Source organism: Anomalospiza imberbis, chromosome 2 (assembly GCF_031753505.1).
Source record: "Anomalospiza imberbis isolate Cuckoo-Finch-1a 21T00152 chromosome 2, ASM3175350v1, whole genome shotgun sequence".
In the NCBI taxonomy this organism is placed as follows: Eukaryota; Metazoa; Chordata; class Aves; order Passeriformes; family Viduidae; genus Anomalospiza; species Anomalospiza imberbis.
In genome coordinates this window covers 57,437,621-57,458,875 of record NC_089682.1, presented here as the reverse complement: position 1 = coordinate 57,458,875, position 21,255 = coordinate 57,437,621, and the positions used below count along the sequence as shown (strand labels likewise).

Here is a 21,255-nt window from a genome sequence, read left to right as displayed (position 1 = left end):
ACAGTATTTAAAACTCCTTTCTCTTCTACCTCAGAGACCGTAGACTTACCAAAACCTACTCCTAGAGCAGCACACCACCCAAAACACGGCTGCCACACCATGATTTCCCTAACACCACACTGAGTAAGATGCTTCATGCAGTGTATTTAAACACACCTCTCTGCCCAGGGCTCGGGGCGGTTGGCCCAATACAGCAAGTTCCACATAGATTCTTTGTTTGAAAACATTATAAAGTACAAAAGGCAGCTGACTGACCATCTGGGCTCCACAAAGGATACAGTATGTATCTTTAGAGAACATAACTTTATTTAATAGAAGTTTTTTGCTCCAATATACAAAATAAGGGACTGCAATCCCAATTGACATTTACATAGTTACACAGCAAATAAATTCCACCATTTACAACAACTGACAACTTTCCCACACTCCTCACTGTATTACAGTCAAGAAAAAAATCCTATAATGTTTTACATACCAATCAGTTATATTTCCTATTTCTGTCTCTTTTAATTCTGTTTTAAATTGCAGTTTCTGACATCAGTTTAATTAAGATCTTACAATTATTTCAGCTGCACTAAAAAAAATGAAATATATCATTTGGAATACTATCTCAAAACCCCTATACAAAATAAAAGTCAGTATCTTATAAAAATACATAGCAGGAGTAAAACCAGTGAAACAACAAAAATGTTTTGAATTTTGTTAAAGTACAAAACATTTATCAACTAGCCTCAGCTTTCAACTACATTAAAACAAAAGAAAAAAAAAGAAAAAAATAAGAAAAAAAGACCAAACAAATTAGCAAAAAGTAATATGACAGTTCTTTAGGAATACTGTACCTTTAGTATGCAAAGGACTTCATCCTTCTAACATGCACCATTATTTAATGGATTTACCTCTTAAACCCTTTTTCTATTGAAAGCCAAAAATAGATGTTAACATTATTTGAATCCTTTCAGAAAAATCCAATCATATTTTTCTGCACCTCCCACAATATTTAGGCTTTACTTTACAATGCTGGTAGTTTAATCATGATACATAATCTTCTATAAAAGAATTCTAGCCAAACCAAGGCATTAGAAACTCTGCATCTTACAAAAGCGATTTGTTATAGTATGACAGTTGCTAAATAGCCCAATTTGTTTAGTGACCCTGTTAAAGATTTGTTCAACTGAGTGAATAGGTGAAGTCATTTCCTGAGCTAAAAGATACAGGTAAGTAAATAGTCAGTTATAGCAGCAGACAGGAGACATTCTTTTTAAAAGTTGTAACAGTATCAATAAAATAACCTTAGAAAATTACAGTAATGTAAAAATCACTAGCTGACAAGGGAGTGACAAGGACATCCAAGACCTGATTGCCATAATCTGGAATGCACATTCAATGACCTTCCAGAAATTACATTCAGCTACTGTCAGACAATGTACTCCTAAGTGAAGAATGTCAAATAATTCACATTTTTTACAGATCAGGTGTTTTGTCAAGATTTAATTCTTAATGCTGTTTCATAAACCTAAAGCAAGGTAAACTGCTTAGTTTTAAAAATTTCCAATATACAGGACTTAAATATTATTACTTTCACAGGAATGTGGTATCTTCATTCTCATGAAATTCCAAACCTATTTCTTCTTATTACTCAGACTTAATTTAATGCTTAACAGAAGTTGATCTGCTTTTAGGAGAGGAAATAAAATTCTTAAAATGACTGACTTAGAGCCAAATCATTCTAATTTGCCCAGAGTACGAACCATTAACAAACCATCAAAGAACTACAGAGACTGGTATACCACCACTGCACCAACATTTTCTTATAATTTACATCTTCTACATAACAGTTTGATCATTTTTTTCACCCATTAATGGGAAGAGTATCTTCTGATTTAATTAAATAAAGTACCTGAGTTAGATACCAGTTCCTCCAGAAGGAAATCTCTCTTCTGTGTTATAAATTTTTTTCAGGTGTCTCTTTTGTAATTTTTATTGTCTCTCCTTTAATATTTAAACATAATTAGTTTAAATTCAAATGAATATATAAAATTTCCAATACTTGTTAGAATAAAGGACAATACACAAGATCCTAAGTTACAATAATTTATAAATAAAAATAAACTATTACAAACCAAATCTTTCCCCATACGGAGATTAAAAGCCATAACCTTGACTGATTGTTCCCGATCACACATTATAAATAATGTAAGCTTCTCCAGAGAAGCAAAGCATCCTTGCCTCCCTGACACCAGTTTACATCTTCAGTTAAACCACTTCCATCAAGAAGGCAATTGAGTTGGGCCCAGACATAACTTCCTGCTGACATGTTAACCTTCCGAACCTCATTCTCTCAAACTTAAGCACAAGAAACTCATTTCACAGGGAATCCTTTACCTTTTATACACAAAGTCTGTATAAAATACAGATTTCTAATGCTCCTAACTGCACCAGTCTGGCAGCGCAGTGAGAACCTGATTCAAAGGCCACTGAAGCCCATGGAAGGCTTCAATGGGCTTTGAACTAGGACCACAGAGATGGTATTCCCCAAAGGAAAGCTCCTGCAAGAGTGGCTGGTATCTCTCTTTTTGCTTTTGTGGGATGCAGTGGAGATGTGTAGTCAGCATGATACCTGAGCAAATAAAATGAAAATGATACAAAAGTTTTAAGAACCCCAAACTGTTTTCTTAGTTGTGTGCAAACTGTGCTATTGCCCTTAGAGCTCCCTGCTTTCCTTCTCTTCAGTGCTTGCTCCGTTCCAGGAAACAGAAGATGTGAGACGCAAAAATCTCTCTTCACTACAGCTCCCCCTCAGTCCCGAGACTGATAGAAGAGGATGTAACCAGACTCAGAGTTCTTTGAGATGTCTGATGTCAACCCGTAGAATTCTTCAATAGCTTGTGCATCAATTTTCTGGATGTAAAAACACAAAAAATTGAAGTAGGAATGTCTTGCATAATATACACATAAAATTAGGCGCCACTCTAAAAGTTATTGTCAAACCAAATTAACTTTCACATAATTACATAAAACAATAAAATCCAAATAATTCTTAAACTTGTCATGTCTCAGCTTCCCTTCAGCTATCAACTGCACAGAGGGTAGCAGCTATGTATGTTTTATATATAAATTAAGTGTTGTTGTAAGTATTGCATTAAGTTCCTATGTATTGTAAGCTAAAACCCAATTTATCTATATCATTACTTATCTTCTTTCCACAGAATAGTTTATTAAACAATGGTGAAAGAGTGGTCATAAACAAAGGAGTTTCTTTTAAGTACAAAAGCCTAAATGGAATTCAAAGTATTGTACAATCAAATTGTAAGGCACAGCTCTGCACACACAATTATTGCTCATTTAGACTGGGGTTGAAGCCTCTTTTCATCAGCACACCAGTCATTCTACTTTAGATAATCAGATCTGCAAGGGGGATGCATGTGCTGCGGTTGGGCTTACCTCAACAATATCATCATCAAAAAGCAACCAAAAATCATGACTCTTCACTATTGCAATATAATGTCCTCTGTTAGGGCCACTGTAAAATAAAATTCAGAAAGAATATAAACCATAACACACATATATGTGGAGATTAATTCCCTTTAATTATTTCTCTTGTAGAAAAGCGATACTTAACAATAATTAAAATGGCTACCACTACGATTTCTGTTTGGACGTGTCTTGTGGTTTTTTTTTACTCTCTACTTACATCATCGTCATAATATGGTCTTACTTATTATGCTAAATAAAGGATTACAATTTCAAATGAGGAATGAGCAGCACAGGCACTGAAAATATAAAAGAAATCTTAAACAGAGACAGAGAAGTGAAATCAATAAAGCATTCTGATATTTCATAGAGACAGAACAGAACCCAAACTATTTCTGATCTTCAGAAAGAAAAAAGGCTGTAGAGCTGCTGCTCATCCCCAGTCTCTTTATCTGGTCCACTGTAAACAGAAATTTAATTAAATGGGCAGTTTAGGAGTCTCAACAAGCTCAGCAATGAGAAGGGCTCCCAATTAAAAATGTTACAATGCTTAGCCTCTTCAGTTACGGCAGACAAGAAATTTCTCCAAGACTATGCCAGAAAAAACAACCCACCAAAACTTTAGGAGTGTCTCATTTCTCATCAGGTCTCAAGTAAGGAAACGGTACAATTTCTGAAACAGCTGAACCTTACAACTGAAAGTGTACAACTGAGTTAAAGCAGTTCTGGAACTGCTGAACTGGCCAGCAGCACTCCCATGGTTTTTGTGCCCAGATCAGGGAGGGAAGGTTGCCCTCCCCAAAGGAGATGTCTGTGCACCAGATCACCAACACCATGAAAACAGCATGGGCATCTCCTTCCTGCCCACGGCTCTGAGAACGGAGAAGTCCCCAAGAAGGCAGAAGTGGTCAGAAGGGCCAGAAAGAATTTGCCTTATAATCCAGAACAAGACTGGCCCAGAAAACTATGGCACAAAGGCTTATTTTCCAAAATTGTCCACTTTGAGACCTATTTATCTTAACTGTAACTAAAGAGTTTAGTCATTGTAAGAACACTGAAAAACTGGAGCAAATTGCCCAAAGAGAAAGCAAATTAGGATTCCTAGTTATGAAACTGTGATCAGTGCAACCTAATCTAATGTCAAAGTTACCCTGCTTTGAGTTTTAGTATTTGACCTCACAACATAAATTATTCTGTGATTCTAGATGTCAAATCATGATTTTTAGCTTTTCAACTTGGGGCTTTTATCCACTCAATAAGCAGTCTGTAGAACAACCTGGTTTTAAGCCTTGAAGCCACAAGAACATTTGTTGAATATAGCAAAATCAAATACAAATCCAACAGTCCTATTTTGAAAGCAATGAAACAAAGTAATCAACAAAACTCACAATATATGGATATATTTCAGAAAATGTTGCTCAAGCCTTAAGAAAAAAACCACACCGTAGAGGAAATACTTTGTAAATTAATCTTTCTAAAATGCTTTCCTTCCTAAGAAAGCTTTTTTCCTTAGAAACCATTTTTAAATAATATTATATGATAATGCGCATTTTGTGTTGGGTTTCTTTTAAACACAGTTAAGTTCGTATAAAGATCTGTAATGTGAAATAGAGTTACCATGTTTCACAATGATCTCTTGAACAACAAGGCCAATAATTTCTGTCAGGACTGGTAGCTTTTCCCCACAATAATTTTTTTCCCAAAAAAGTTTCTTTTTAAGAGGTCTTTAAATGCTATTGATTTATATGATACCGGTTGCTTTGTGTTGTTCTTTTAAGCACAGTTATGTTTATAAAAAATACCTTGTTTAAAGCAGAGTTATTACCTTCCACAATGGACTACCACAGCAACAAGGTCATACATTCTGTCAGGATTGGTGGCATCTCCTGAGGTGTTAAATAAACGAAGCTCTAAAGGAAAAACTACTCTATAAGAGAGTTTTGTGTATCGATGCAGCTGATCCATGTACTTAAATCTCTTCAAATGGAGAGCTAGAATCATAGGCAGCTTTTTTACTTTCATCCTGAAAAAAAGAACAAACCCAAAAAACCAGCAGTATTTCCAATATTCATCCTAAACAGTCAGTCAGTATCAACAAACAAGAAACTTTTACGGAAGTCTTTAAAAACCTTTGCAAGTATTAAAAGAAACCAAAATAATCATCTGTTTAAAAGCATATTGTGTTGCTAAACTAAAGGAAGATTTTTAACTGAAAGAGAGAGCTGAAAATGTATTTAAAACAGTAAGATATAGTATATAAAAACAGCCATGATGAGCTCACATAACAATTTAGACGTAAAGATCATATAGCGCAGAATTCAATTTTTAAGTATATCTACCCATAGCTTTCCAGAGTTCCAAAAGCAAAACCTAGATCCCACTTGATGTACAGAGCAGGTATTGCAACAGAGCTATTTCAGAGGTCCTGTTCCAGCTAAATTTCCCAGTAAACCAGCCAAGTCAAACAAGCTCTTTAAAATAAGCTTTGTTACACTACTTTGTCACATAAGTATTACTCCAAGCTTTCCTAGCCACTCATTTAACATTTCCAAGGGACACAAATAGCCCACTGTTATGCACCTACCTCCTGCTATCCCAACAAAGTAAGGCTGAGCTCTGACACAAAAATTTCGTACAAATGTTGCAGCAATTTACAGCAGTCAAAGCCAGAAAGTGACCTACTTCTACTGAGGGCTCAATAGCTCCTTTCCCTAGGCATGAGGTATTGAGATCTCACATCAGTGCCTACAAATCCTCCTCAGCCAACCATAGCTGGCCTGGCAGCAAACACAGACTTCCAAATCTTTGGGCAATGAATCTGCCCATCCTAACAGAACAACCAAACCAAAGCGCTCTGCTTCTTGGCACAGCCAAGTGCCTTAGACCAGCACAGTGCTGACTTTTCAAACTTGCAGCTCCAAAAGGCAGCTCAAAAGTCTCTGAATACAGCCAGGGTTTCAGACATGTCTATAAGACCACACTTTCAGAATGTCAGCAAATTTGTAAAAGACAACTGGTTTTCAAAAGATAGGGGACTGTGGACAAATTCCTTGATAACTCACCTGCCCACAAGGGAACTAGGAAACAAAAACAGCTGGAGCAGGGCAGAAAGATGACAGAAGCAACTATTTTTTAGGGTGAGTTACATTTTTATCATATTTTGGCTACAATTTCTGCTCTCTTTTCAAAACTAAGTCCTCTCCTCATAATGGAACTGTGTTTGGTAATAGGAGATAATTCAATGATGAAGAAATTTGGTACACCGTCTTTGCTAGCTGAGTAGTCCCCATCACAGATAAACTGTTTCTTAATAGAGATAGAAGAAAAGTATGACTGTAGTGAAACTGAACTTACACCCCACGTGAAATCCAAAATATAAGCAATCAAAGCTGTGTTTTGCCATGGAAGTGCCTACAGTACTGCTTTATGTCAACCCAATTTATATTGGTCATGGCTCACATTACCTCCCACACAGAAAAAGATCTCAGGCAACAGAAAATAGGCCAGGCCTGGATTCACAACCTCCAGCAGACACCAATTAGTAAGCTTAGGCAACATGTGAAGGCAGACTTGGCAGATGAGATATGCAAAAGCTGTGTGTGCAATCTATGGTAAACCAAATAACCAGCAGCAGTGGTTTAACCAGTAGAGCATGTCAGAGCTCCCACTCCTTCAGCCAAATACTTTCTCAGATAATAAATAACCACACAGTACACAAACTGACAGTTTTTTCAAAGGTGTAAACAAGACTAGAATTATTAGGCAGACAAGAATTGGTTTTAAACAAAAATGATGATTTTCTGGCTTCCACAGACCTTCTGATGATTTTCAGGAGCACTGTCAAGCAGTTTAGCACAACTAATCAAACATGTTCAAGAAATCAGAAACTCAGTTAACAACAATAGTCAAAAAAAGTGCTATCAGACTGAATCTTTCAGCAACTGGAAAAAATATTTTATTTTCAAAACAAAACTAAGTTTAAAAAGCTGCACGCAATCAATGATTTTTCATCATTGACAATTATCTTTGATTAGTCACCAACACCTTGTTTTAACTTGGCTTCTTAACTTATTTTTTGCCTTAAGACTATTCATTTTCATTTGTAAAATAATAACGACCAAAGGAGTCCCAAAATGCTTTACATGGATTCTCACTGCTCACGGAAAAAAGACACACTGAATTCTAGCAAGAGGAATGAAGGCAAGTTACTTTTAAGTGGAAGAAGAGTAGAAAAATTAAGGGGGAAAGGGTGTCTCTCCTTTACACACAGAGAGAAGAAATACCAGAGTATTTTCATTGAACGCATGGGTTATTTTTCTCCTTCCCCAGCTGTGCTGTACCTTTTATGCGCTTCTTGCTTACTGCGACACTCTTCACAGTAATACTTGTACTCACTGCACAGAGTTTCTGTGTTGCTGAAACCCCTGAGAAAAAGAAAGAAAGCTGTAAATACTAACTTCTAATATGAAATATCCATGTAAATGTACAATATCAACATAACTTAATACACTTCAATCTACATAAGATAGGACTGGAAGCTTATTTCCTGCTTTCTGGGTAACAGGTAAAGGCAAATCACAAAAATTTGGATTTTTTTTGTCTACCTTAAACAGTGAGTGATTGAAGTATTCTGCTCTACATCAACTGAAAGGTCTAGGAAGTCTTCATCCTTGCTGCTTACCTGCATGAGAGGAAGAACCAACAGAACATAGTTAAAACAAGTAATACTAATTTTTTCAGTACCACTTTCTTTTGACAGAATCCATCTTTTACCTTATCCTTTTAAAAATTTTGTAAGTGGCCTTTCTATTTCAGAGATTTGCTGTATTTTCTCTTTTTTTTTCAGGAAGGGTGAAGTGTGTCTGAATCTCTGGGTGTATATAATGCCAGTTGTCATTAGGCTGTGATTTCAGATCAACGATATTAATACCAAGTTTCTTCTACACCTCAGATTTTTCAAAAGAACAGAATCACTGTGATTCTTCTGCTTAGTGCTCTGACTTCTGTTTTCTCTAAGTCCCTTGAACTGAAAGTTATGTATTTGCATGTCACAGTGTACCTAATAAACAGCATGAATATTTTAAAGCTTCTTCCAGGCTGGACTCATACTCCTAAAGGAACAAATTTGGCAAATGAGAGCTTGGAGCTTGGTCTGACAGAGGCAGAATAGTAGCCAATTCTCACAAAAATGTAAGAGAAACAAGAATGTAAAACAGAATATTCTAGAAGCAGAAAATAAATTCCACCACAAACCCTGACAAATTATGAAAAAATCCACAGTTGCCCTGAAAACCAACTGTGTTACTAAGTTTTAAAAACCAGTTATATGCAACCTTAACTTTTGCCTGCTAGTGTGTCCTCTCTGCATCTAAAGATACTCAGTGTCACTCATGGCAAAGGTCTCTGCCTAGATACAGTAGTAAATGCTTTTAGAAAAGATACCTGGCTGCAGTTTCTTGACTGAATGCAGGAAAAGTGAAATGGCTACAGGGAAATAATGTAAGTTGATCTTTTAAACATATGAGATTTATGTTCCCCTTTCAACTCAGGAATAGGAAAAAAGAAAAAGTGGAAAGTCGCTCTCTGATAATCAAGAGAGGAGAAACACAGCTCCTAAGGGCAGTGTACATGGAAAAAAAAAAGAAAAAGGCAGGTAGTTGAGACAACCCTATTTGAGAATTAATAACTCAGGGCAAATCCAAACACCCAGGAAATTAAGTTGAAAGCTTCTGTTAATACCTGTGAGAGGACTGGGCTCCCACTGTTCTGCTGCTAGTCTTTCCAAGAGCTAAGTGTGCATGTCAAAAAACGCCACTATGTCAGTGCACATCATTGCTACAGCAATATTCAGATGCTCAAGTATAGTGTTTATACTTTTAGAGAGATCACAGAACACATAAGGAAAACTTCCAAAATGTTCAGAGTGGGAAAAAAGACACCTGCATCTTCAATGTGCTGCACATTTCCTGTATTCGGGGATGTACTACGGTTTAGCTGTGTGGACAATTCTTCAAAATATCTCCTTGCAAATCATTCTTGGAATTATCAGACCTGCATTTATAACATTAAGAACTCTGGTGAAAATCACCATAACTGGGGATTAAGAATGGCTCAGAAAAAAAAAAAAACAGTTCTAGAAAATACTCTGCTGCTGCAGTCTTCAGCTAGGACAGCTGGAATTACACAGCCATGTGATCAGTGTTATTCAGACATGCAATTAGATAATTCTTCCTCTTTTGGTCTAATCAAAGAAAATTACGTGAAACAATACAGATTTCACAGGCAGCTTTATCCCACATTAAAGCTGTAATGGCAACGGAGAGGAGGGAAGGGATGTGTTCTTCTTGGTTAAAAAGAGATTGGTACTGAAGTCAGAAGTTCGCAAAAGGACAATTTCCATTCTCTGTGATATCGCCTTAAAACAACTCACTCAGGTTAGCCAGAACAGTGCACTTAGGATCATGAGGAACCATTATAGGCTTTATTGCAAGAATAGCCAAGTGGATTTTTTCCCATTTATTTTGGTGATTTATAAATTGCTGTTCTTAATTCTTAAGGTTCTTTGAGCCTTCCTTAGTATTTGAACAGATTTTTCTAACACGAACTCATATAGTTTTAGTTTAAAAAAAATTTAAAGCCACTCTGGAGTCTCACAAGCCTCCACCCCACCTTTTGTAAAGGTTCTGTTTCAAATAAACATCACTAAGCTTCTTGGACTACAATCAGCAATTTCAATCATCTATAGAATGAAAAAAAAAGATGGGCATGATCAGAAAACCTCAGCACTTGCAGAATCGAGCCCTGATGTGTCCAAAAAGCTGTCTGGGTGCTCCTAACCGGAACATCTGAGAAATAGAGAGGACTTTGGATGTTCCAGTGTTCTGCCTGAAGAGGATGGTGTGCTGCTCTCACGTCAAGGACATAATCTGCACCCACACAACTCAGCTGTACTCTGATGACCAAAGCTGCACAGAACACAAAGCTCAGAAGGCTGACACTCACAGAATCCATTATTTCTTACACTTGGGAATTTCACTGGCAATGTGAATCTGCTCCCTGGCAAAAGAGCTCTTGCAGCTATAGACTGCCATGTGCACTAAAACAGAAAGTAGTTCTAAAAGAAGCTGAAACAAAGTGTGTGATTTACCTTGGTTAAAAAAAAAAAAAAGAGAAATAAAAATCGAGCAGAGCTAAAGGCTCTGTAATACTCATATGAGAGAGAACACTGGGATTTCCCCTATTGCCTTCTCTCAGTCCAAAGCAGAATTGAGCCAAAGAATTTTATGCCTTGTAGAGTCATTTGAACCCAAGGGCAAGACCATCACCTGGAGACTGATATGGTGGTTTTGACAATTTCTTATATTTCTCTGTAGAAGCACTGGCGACATTTAGCTGTTCAAAATTTAATCTTAATGAAGCCAATTATAATACTTTCTGGATAACTGTTATTCTTCCTTAAACTATGAGAGAAATCTGTAAAACCAATTAACTTCTAGATAATTTCTATAAATTAGCCATGAAATTTACATTCACTTCATCATTCTGCCTCTATCAAGGAAGGCTGAAAGCATTATAAAGAGAAACCACATTAAAAACACGTAAAGACAACTTACAATCCTTTTGTAACATATTCATTTAATAAAGTGGCTTGATTCACAACACAAATCTTTGTTAAAGAATCATATCTATATTCCTTATACTCCACTGTCCATACTTAAACTGAAAATGCACCTTTAGACGGGTCAATTTTTATCTCTAAAATGGGCTAATGAAAACATATATCAGTAAAGATATATGTTATGCTTTGTATTTAAATATGCAATAATTTTCCAATTTAAATTAAAAATATACCAGGGCTATTGTCTTGTCATTAAGAAGCAGTAACTCATCCATTATTGCTTGTAATCTTGTATATGAGCTATTTCCAAGTACTCCTAACGTTTTAACTTATATTTCTAAACATTTTGAAAGAATCTAAATGCCAACAGCTTCTAATAAGCATCAAAACAATCATATATACTCAGTATTTTTTAAAATATACACAATCCACAGTAATATTATCCATTTAATGCATCCAAAAATGTTTGCAAGTGCTCATTTCCAGGTCACTGTGTTTTAGACACAAGTGGATATACTAAAAAGACAGGAACTGATAAAATAGTTTCCATATTACTTTGATTATCATCTTGTTCAGCAATAGCTAAATATTTCTATTAGCTATAGCTAACAGAAAAAAAAACCTAAGCAGCGTTAGTAGAAGTCTCAAAATTGTGACAGACCTGATAACTAATAAAACATATTGGCAAAGAGCATATCAGTGTTTCAAAATTGCATTAAGGATGGTACCTAGATCAAAATCCTGACAGTGAGGAAAGGTAATGATGTTAGTTGTGTCAAAAGACTTAGGCTAAACTCATGTTTCAAGGGAAAAAAAAAAGGAACAGCTCAAGAACTAGAAGAGAAACAACTGACAGTTGCCAAGAAATACTTATTAGGGAGGGGAAATCTGCCAGAAAAAAATATGGTAGCGTGGAATCAGCGCCTAAATTACTCATAGTCTGCAGTTACATTATACATGACATTATGAAGCTCCTTTCTTTGAAATAAAAGAGATGGGTATTTCTAGAAGACTGAGAAAATTACATGAGAAATATACAGATTTGATTAATTCCTCCCAACATCATGCTGACATATCTGCAATTCCTAATTAAGGTAAAGAAAATTGGCATGAAGTTATACAAAAACCACAGCCATTTAGCTTTTTTACAATCTCTAAGGAATAGACCACAACAGAATTACTGTAATTTTCAAAGTGTGCTGCTTTTACTCTTTCTCAAGCTGGTAAAATCCAATTTAAAGTTTCTATGAAACACATTCTTTCTCTTATTGTAGAACTTCTCAAAAATATTTTAGCAAAGCATACTCAGAGAAAGTTTATTTCTCAGGGTGTAGTATTAGAAGAATTCCTGTGGACAAACATTTAAGGAATAATTACTTTTTATGAACATGAAGGTATGTTTTTTGAGAATCCCAGTCTACTATCAAAGTGCCAAAAGCCAACCATTAGTATCTTGATTTCAATGGCTTTAAATTTAAAAACTAGGAATCCATTGAAACAGATTCATAACACTTAATTATGAGATGTATCACTAAGTACGACATTAAGTTATTAAGACATAAATTTGAGAAGAACCTCACACCCTTAAATCAGTGAGTTTATTTTGTTTAAGAATACACCCCTTTGGAATTTTCTGATCTAAATTTTGAAGATGATTATGATCACACTGACAAAAAAATCCACTTGGGCATTTCCCTATTATTGATCAAATGTCTCTTCCTACAATTCATGCATCAGCTGCTGGAATGTTCTCACTAACAAAGAAAAGCCGCAAATATTCAAACAAATATAAAGATCACTGAAGAAAGAAACTAGTATCTTGGTCTGCTGGGATAAATGAACCGTGAAGCACACAGCTCTGAAACGTGGCAGCATTCGTGTTTACAAAGCACATGAGAACTTACAGTTTCACAGGTAAGACACCTGGTTTCGTTAGTTAATGTTCCCTGAAAGATCTCGTGCACCCAGGTGGGGTCTGGCGGGCTGCTGTTCTCGCTGTCCACGTTGCCGTTGGGCAGGCGCCCGTTCTGCTTCTCCTGCTTCCTCTCCTCTTGCAAGATGTCCGCGATCGTGTTTAAAAGGTAGTTTAGGAACTCGTGTGCATCCTGCTGCATGTAGTTATCAAAAAGTTCTGCGAGATAAAACAGAAGGCTTACTAACTGATCACTTAGTGCTGTACTACAGAAAGGTTTTTAAGAGAGTCAGGTTTCAAAACCAGTCCTTTATTTCACATCTTGAATCATTCACAGCAATACAACACCAACCTAAAATGCCTACTTGATAAACTGAGCCAAAAAAATAAGCACAGAAATCACTCAGCTGATCGGAATTACCTGAAAACTGAACCATACTGCAAGAAAACCAGGGCACAATTCAATGGCCTAGACACAGATGTATGTTAGTGCCACCTGAACTGGTACAGGTCATCCTGCCCAGCTTCCAGATGGCACTTGGATCTCCTGCAAGAGCTATGCTATCTCAGCCAAGCTTAGGTCAATGTCTTGGATAACACAGATTCAGTAACAGTTACTTCTTTTCTCTCTGACCAGGAATTGCTGAGAGGAAATTTACCTCCTATTTAAAAAGCATTCTATATACCCAGCTAATATCATACAAGTCTTTTAATGTGCAGTTACTTCACTTTGCTGGCAGTCCAAGAATGTTCTAAGAGACAGGTCTTCAGTGTACAGGAGTGGATAGATGAATGAAAAAGATACTCAGTGAAGTTCAAGTTTTGAAATGCATACAGAGACTCCAGGGAAGCTTTACAGTCATTCACCTGATGGCATCCAAGAATAAACTTCAAATAGGAAAAAAAAGGTCCAGGGTTATTAGCTAAGTAGGGAAACCCTGATGCTAATCTAGGTCATTTGGAGAGGTTAAGTAGTGCAATAGGTCAGGCAAGAGTATGAACCATGTAGTTTATTTAATGAACTATTACACTGTTTTTGAGATGAGTGAGTTCAATCTAGCCAACTGCAGGGTCATATTTAATCAAGTAAATCAAGGCAGGGCAAGAGCTACAAGTCTCTTGAGGTAAAAGACTTCAGAGGTTCTTCACAGTGTAGTATCACAGGCCTGTCAGGGCTGTGTGCCCAGTCAGTAATAAGCATTAACAACAGCCAAGTGAAAGCTACAGATTGTTCATTTTACAATCAGAAGAACTTTATGCAAATGCAACAGTACACCTCCAGCTGACTTCAAGCCAGCAGCTGCTTCCCAGGCAATTAAACTTTAAGGTCATTAATAGAGAAACATAGAATTGCTTGGGTTAGAAGGAATCTTAAAGATCATTGAGTTTCAACTCCCCTGCTCTGGATAAGAATACCTTCCAACAAGACCAAGTTGCTCAAAGCACCATCCAACCTGGCAGGGAACACTTCCAGGGATGGGGCATTCACAGCTTCTCTGGGCAACCTATTCCAGTGCCTCACCACCACCACAGCTGATAATTTCTTCCCGATAGCTAATCTAAACCTGGCCCCTTTCAGTTTAAAGCCATTCCTCCTTGTCCTGTCACTACATGCCCTTGTGAAAAGCTCCTCTCCACTTCAGAGACGTATAATATACGTATGCTGTATTCAGACATTGCAAATAAAGATGGAGCAGCAGCTTGGAGTCTGGAATACATTAAGAGTGTGTCCTCAGTTATCACCCTGGTATAGATGGATACTGACTGAAGAGATGCTAGACTGGTGTTGGCACACCTACCTGGCTCTTAAACTAACTCTTAAGAATTAATTATATTATTATAATTATTCTTCGAAATTATATACCCTTACAATAAGCACTTAATGGCATATATGATACCCATGTAATTGCAGCTTGAATGTAGCTATTTTTTTGCACAACAGGTGAGAGTACCATCATTAAAAGAGGCCCAAAAAGACAAGGGTTGAACTCCCACATCTGACTTCTTTACTGAAGGTTTTCCAATCGCCTTGCTCTGGGTAGAATTTTAGTGGCATGACATAATTGCACATTACAAAGAACACTTTCTGTAATGATCTTAATGGCTCCTGTGGTTTGCTTTCTGCTCTCCATCTGAATGATTCTCTGCATTTGTTATAATGAACTGTTTCTGTAAATGCATCAAACACAACCACACTTACCCAGGTATACGTGCCAAAGAAGGGAATGAGTTTTCTACTCTGCACAGGCAAGTGATTGTACAGCACCCAAGAGCTTTTTTTTAACAATATCATTACAGCTCATGGACTGCATTTGCTGGAAGAGCCATGTCAAACTAGGAATGTCATCATAACATTTTATTTCTTGTTTTTACTACGGAGATAGTCATCATTTAAACGCTTTTTCAGTCTGCATTCATGGTCTTGGAAAGACTGCAACAGTATGAACATATCTATTGCAGCAGTGTTAAGTATGGTACATCATAGAGGTTATTTAAATATAGTAATTACTCCTTAAGGAAAAAAAGTTGTATTTTTATAAAAATGTATCCAAATTCACTAGCAAATTACAAGGCTTCATTTATGTTTTAATATCAAATAATTCTCTAGAACATTCTGACGAATTAGCCCTGCAGATAAGAAACAAGAAATGTGAAAAATCCCTAGAAATCTCTTGAAACTTAGGATAACAATGACATTTAAAAAACAATTTGCCAAAACTACTTAGTGGTTTTAGAAGTAGGTCAAGTTACATATATATAAATTCTAAGTCAATTTTAAAAGGTGGGGGGGATTTAATCTAGATTCTTATGGACAAGTCTTTCCACAGACTCAGTCTGGGAGACTGATTCCTCCATAAAAAAAAATATTTTCCTTAAAACAAAGAACAAAGACTTTACAGTGAATTTTGATTACAAATATTAAACTCCCAGAAAAACAAAACTAGCAAGCAATTTCATAAGCAGCCAGTGACAATATGACAATACACTTTAGCTCTATATGAAGAGAGAGAGAGAGAGACATATTTCATTATTTCATTCCCTTTCAAAACTGCTCCAAGGTTACACCCTTATCCTGGGGCCACCTCTTGTTTATATTACAGCACCAAGAGCTATAGGTATTTCTATACAAGTATTCTACAGAGCACAAACATACAAGCATTCCACTATGTCAGCTTCAGAACTAAATCACAATTGCTATAATTGTTACACAAAAAAAAGAAAAAAGTTACCATTTTCTTTTCGTAATCTTGTTATAAATTTCTTGGGAGGTATCACTCCAACTTTTTTCTTCTGGGTGGCTATACTGTGGAAGAGATCAGCTAAGCATGTAAGGAGATTCTCTTTTTTCCTTGGCTGACTCTTGTATGCTAAGACTTTGTCTCGAAATGGTCGACAAAAATAAAGTGCCTGGAGAACTGAATTGCAGTAGCACGTATTCCCGAACTACAAAATAAGAGAGAGATATGTGAGTTTGCATTGCATTACTGTAGAGAGGTAAAATTAATTCCAAGCTGTAAGAGAGTGCATAAGCAGGGGCCAACTTTCTGCAAGTAGTTTCTTCCTGACTTTAAGGTAGAAAAACGTATTGATGCTTCACAAAGGATGACCAAGTACACTGTATGTAAGTGCATGAAACACCTAGGCTAACTTGAACAATACTATTTAATATTGTCTCACTTAAAATTTAACTTACTTGTAATATTTTACATTTATTTGGGTCAAAATGTTCAAAAAATACCCCCAGTGTCACAACTCCCAAAATATGCTCAGGTAAAAATATCTGTCTACCGCACATCAGTCACAAGAGCAACGAACATGCACAGCATGACCTTGTACTGTGAAGAAATTCAGCTGAAAATGGAGAGCGTCTCACACACTTCAGAAATTAGATTCTCCAAATCTTAAGAGTTGTCAGCAAAGTCCAAAATAACTACTTTAACTGATCCTACATTTTCAGTTCTCATTCCAGGGTGACAAGATTTGTTTAAGGACACTCCTGAATGCCAATGTGACATGGCCTGCTTAGGATTCAAAGCTGTGGCAGTCGGTAGCTTGAAATCAAGATTGCAGGGAAAAGCGAACACAACTGGAATGTGCACACTTTGAAGGAGACACGACACTGGACCGAAGGAGGAAAGCAGAATCAGCAGGAAAAGCGTCCATAGCCCACTTGGTACCAGGACACCCCAGATGCTCCCCTCTTCTCAGACTCCTCAGGCACCTGAAGTCGCTGACCCTGCCTGCAGCTCACCCCAACACTGCAAACATCGCCACCACACCTGTGAAGGCGTGGTGAGCCACCCGTGGATAAAGCCCTTCTAATCTTATGCTGCCACTCTAATTTTAAGCTGCCCTCCTCCAGTGGAACCTAATATCCAACACTGAAAGTGTGGGAAAAATCTTTACGAGGCCCACAGCAAGTAATCCAACCTTTCAGCTGCAGTCCCACAGCCTGCAAATCGAAGCACGCACCTACTACACACATTCTGCAAAATGTGGAAATAACATTCAGATTTATGTTATACAGAGATAGCAGCACACAGAGATAGCAAATTCTGAGACTTTATCGTTGTGACAGGGAGAATTACATAGCAAAGACTGCCTTCAGCGATTATTTTAAGAGTAGGTTCCTTCAACAGAGAAAAAGAACTAAAAGCTTTCACATTTTAGGAATAACAGGGAAGTAACTACTTTTTGTTCTCTCCCAATTAAGACAAACAAGAGCACCATGGAATTTAATTACACAACTTGCAAATTAATTACTTTCCTCTATTTTAAACTAATGAAATATGAAGAACTACTTTCTAAATAAGCAAGACATACTCAAAGAATAAATAAGAAGTATATTTTCAAAAAATATTAAAATGTCATAAGGTATCCATATTAAAAAGTGATGAATATAACATCGATTATTTTTCTTTATTTAAGCTAGGAAAATGCTTATATTAGCTTCTTTGTGGTCCAAATCTACAAATAACTCAATGAACTTAAGAGGCAAACTGGGGCTTTTTACCTTAAGGAAGATGATGAAATCACACAGTAGCTTCTGTCAAAACATTTAATACTGTAAGCTGTTTAGGAGTTTATAATTAGAAACAGCCATAAAAAGAGAACTACATTAAAGTGTTAAGAAAGTTCTTAAAATTTAATCAAACTGGAAAACTGCTAAAATGTCTACAGCAAGTGTCAAAAGATGAAAAGCAAGCAAATTAGAATTTTCGTAAGATTCCAATTTTAAAAAGGAGCAGTCTGATGACAAATTAATTAAAATGGCAACCATGCGGTGAGAGATGAACAAAATATGAAGACCTCAGAACACTGAACAAAATTAATTTAATATGAATGTATGTTAACCTACATGCCTGTGAGTATGAAATAAAAGCAACCAGATTAAGTTCATAAAAGGCTTTCACCAACCAGATTCAGAAACACAGCAGGCAACCGGAGAATGTTTGAAAGCAAACTCCTGAAGAAAATTTAATTAGTTCACATTTGTTTTATCTCTAAAGCATCAGTCTTTATCACCTCAAAACTCAAAATATTTTTAAAATAAATGCTTCCAATCATGAAAAAAAATTAAAAGGCACCTGTACTAAACAACAAGTGGGAAATGGTTGGGAGGTTTCTAGACGACACAACTACTCAATTTGATAAATGAACAAATGCTGGCCTTAGCACCATGATTACTTCAGTTCCCATCTTTAGAGAAACACCCAAAGCCTTACTCCAGCCTCCCCATGCTCCCACCACCCACTCAACACCTACACTCTGCTTTCTAATCCTGGACCTTCAGCAGTGGGCTGTGCTGCCAAGAGACACCTTCCTCCTCCCCAGCTCAGCCAGCACTGCCTCAGAGCCACAACACCCAGGAGTGCAAGCCCTGCACTGGGGGACTTCATGCTTGTCCAGCCTGCCTCAGAACAGCAGTAGAAAATGTAAGAAAGACCTTGTTGGGACCATCTTAGGCTGTGGATGACTAAGAGATGTAAAAAAAAAAATCCACATTTGTTCTTTTTATCAGTTCATACTGCTCCTCTGCTTTGAATTCTGAGAAATCAGATTGTTTTGCAAAAATACTGCGTTCTCTACATTTTACACACACACACACCTTTTCTTTTTCTCTTTTAAATTCTGAAAGCAAAGTTACAACACCCAAACCTATGTGGAAAAATGAGACAGTAGGCAAAACAAAAACATTGTGCAACAAAACCACTGCACACCCATGAACAATTATAGTCTTATAGCTTACTCTTCTGATGCACATACAACTGGGAAGAAATGTGGTTGTTGAACCCCATTCAACAAAGAAATTTACAAGAACTTAGGTTTGTTTGGAACACAGTCATTGAGCAGCTCTAGGGTTCTTCCCAGCTCTGATGCACTGGCAGCTCCAACAACTTTTCCTTGTTGTAATGAGCCATTCCGGTGAAAAGGATTTCTCCAAAACACATGAATCCACTGCAAGAGACTGCATAACCAAACCTTCTGCTCTAGAAATCTAGTAAACTGCTGAAGAGTTTCCAAGGCAGTTCTCTGAGATTAAGAATCTTATTTCCTCCTCACTGGATAAAATGACTGATTTAATTTGTGAAGCACATTGATTGGAACAGTTTGCGTTACTGCTCTGAAGAGGGAAAGAAGAATGATAAGCAGACTTGACGCTCCTGGTTGTTTGGATGCATTGGACATCACACTCCTAATGCTTTCATCTTACCACGTATCTTAGATATTTCCTGGTGTTTTAGTGAATGATATTGTCCCTTTAAGTCTAAGCTGAATTTTCCATTCCTATCAACCATCTGGTCTTCCATATGTTTCCCATAATTGCCCTTTCTTAGGTCTTCTTTTACCTCTCAAATCGCTCTTTCAGCACATCCTCTGAACAATCCCTAGATTCTACCACAAAGCTGAAAAAGAGGTAAGACAGTGCTTTTGCATCCTCCTCTTTTATGCTACCTCTGGAAAATTGACAGATCTCTATTTCAGAATTGTCATCTTTATGTAAAATGCTTTTCTGTATCCCAGAGAGCTCAAATGGTCACCTATCGCACAGTTAGAAGAAAGCTACTGACTTCCACATTATTTCCCTTTTCCCCATTACCCTGGAGAAAGTTAGGCCAAACAAAATCAATAAACAAATTAGAAAAACTTAGCAGTAAATGTTAATAAGCCCCTAGGAGATTCACTTCCTGTAATTGCTACAAATAAATTAGAGAAATCAATGAAGACAAAAACTGTGATTTCTATCACTTCTCAATCTAATAGTACTAATTTATTATCTAATTATCTAGTATTTCTTTTCATTATCTCTGTCATTCTTTCTAGTAATTGGCCATAGCTTGATACTTTCACTTTTCCTGGCAGATTTACATGCTGCAAGCCTATTACACATTTATGGTGTATATGTGCTGTGTTAGTAAACACAACCTGCAGAACAGATCTGAAAACCATTCAGGCATCAACATCACAATTTCCTTTGCCAACCACTGTACATGAAAACCAGCATCTGTGTGCCATAAACATAATGAGATCCCATTTTATTATTTGTTACAATTCAAAGAATTTTAGCCCGTAACATTTTATTGTTTGAAGCTAGAATAAGCAAAATTCCTGTAGTAGACAGAAAATTAAAAGCATTCTGATATATTGTAGCTGCCTGCCTCTTAAATGAGTGCAATGACATATACCCACTCAAATTTCTACTTCCCCTTGAGTACAAAAAGTCAGAATTTGTTGGTCTTCATGACATATTAGGAAGACTGTCCTTTATTGAATCTTCTCTTAAGGGTAAAAACTATGTAAAACTTTAAGATTAGGTGTACAATACAATTTCACCGTTTAGTGTTAAATCCTCTCTGGACTTGGACAAGAAATTAGGAAAACAGTTTATCTGTCAACAGAGTAACAGATTTGAGAAACCCTGTCACTGGAAAAATGGAAAGCCTCGGCTCAGCTGCAGAAGTGACAGGCATTAACAGTGAAACTGCTGTATTTCCTCTTCCGAGAGAAGCAACGTGGCATCTGGGGGGTATTGCAGCTTTCATGAGAAAGGAAAAGAAATCACTTGAATTTAAGCAATGCTGTTTGGAGATGCATGGAAGTCAGCTTGGCAGTGTTTACTGACTCCACAGTGCATGCTCAGATTGCGGACTCTTGAACCAGGTCAGTGCTAAGCACCTGAAGGTAGAGACACGTTACAGTAGCAGCACAACATTTAAATCAGTTTCATTAAGAAAAGCAAGACAATAGCTCT

The 21,255-nt window shown here is 36.8% G+C and overlaps 1 protein-coding gene across 1 annotated transcript in view; it reads right to left on the bottom strand.

Moving 5' to 3' along the window:
- Positions 1-284: 284 nt before the first annotated feature.
- The window catches only part of USP12 (ubiquitin specific peptidase 12), a 32,672-nt gene continuing 11,701 nt past the window's right edge, over positions 285-21,255 (bottom strand). The window contains exons 3-9 of the mRNA XM_068181225.1: positions 16,232-16,445; positions 12,994-13,220; positions 8,076-8,152; positions 7,812-7,895; positions 5,297-5,494; positions 3,442-3,520; positions 285-2,898 (exon numbers count right to left, since the gene is read on the bottom strand). Coding sequence (XP_068037326.1) covers positions 2,797-2,898; positions 3,442-3,520; positions 5,297-5,494; positions 7,812-7,895; positions 8,076-8,152; positions 12,994-13,220; positions 16,232-16,445 — 981 coding nt within the window. The 3' untranslated portion in view covers positions 285-2,796. The remainder of the gene's footprint in view (positions 2,899-3,441; positions 3,521-5,296; positions 5,495-7,811; positions 7,896-8,075; positions 8,153-12,993; positions 13,221-16,231; positions 16,446-21,255) is intronic.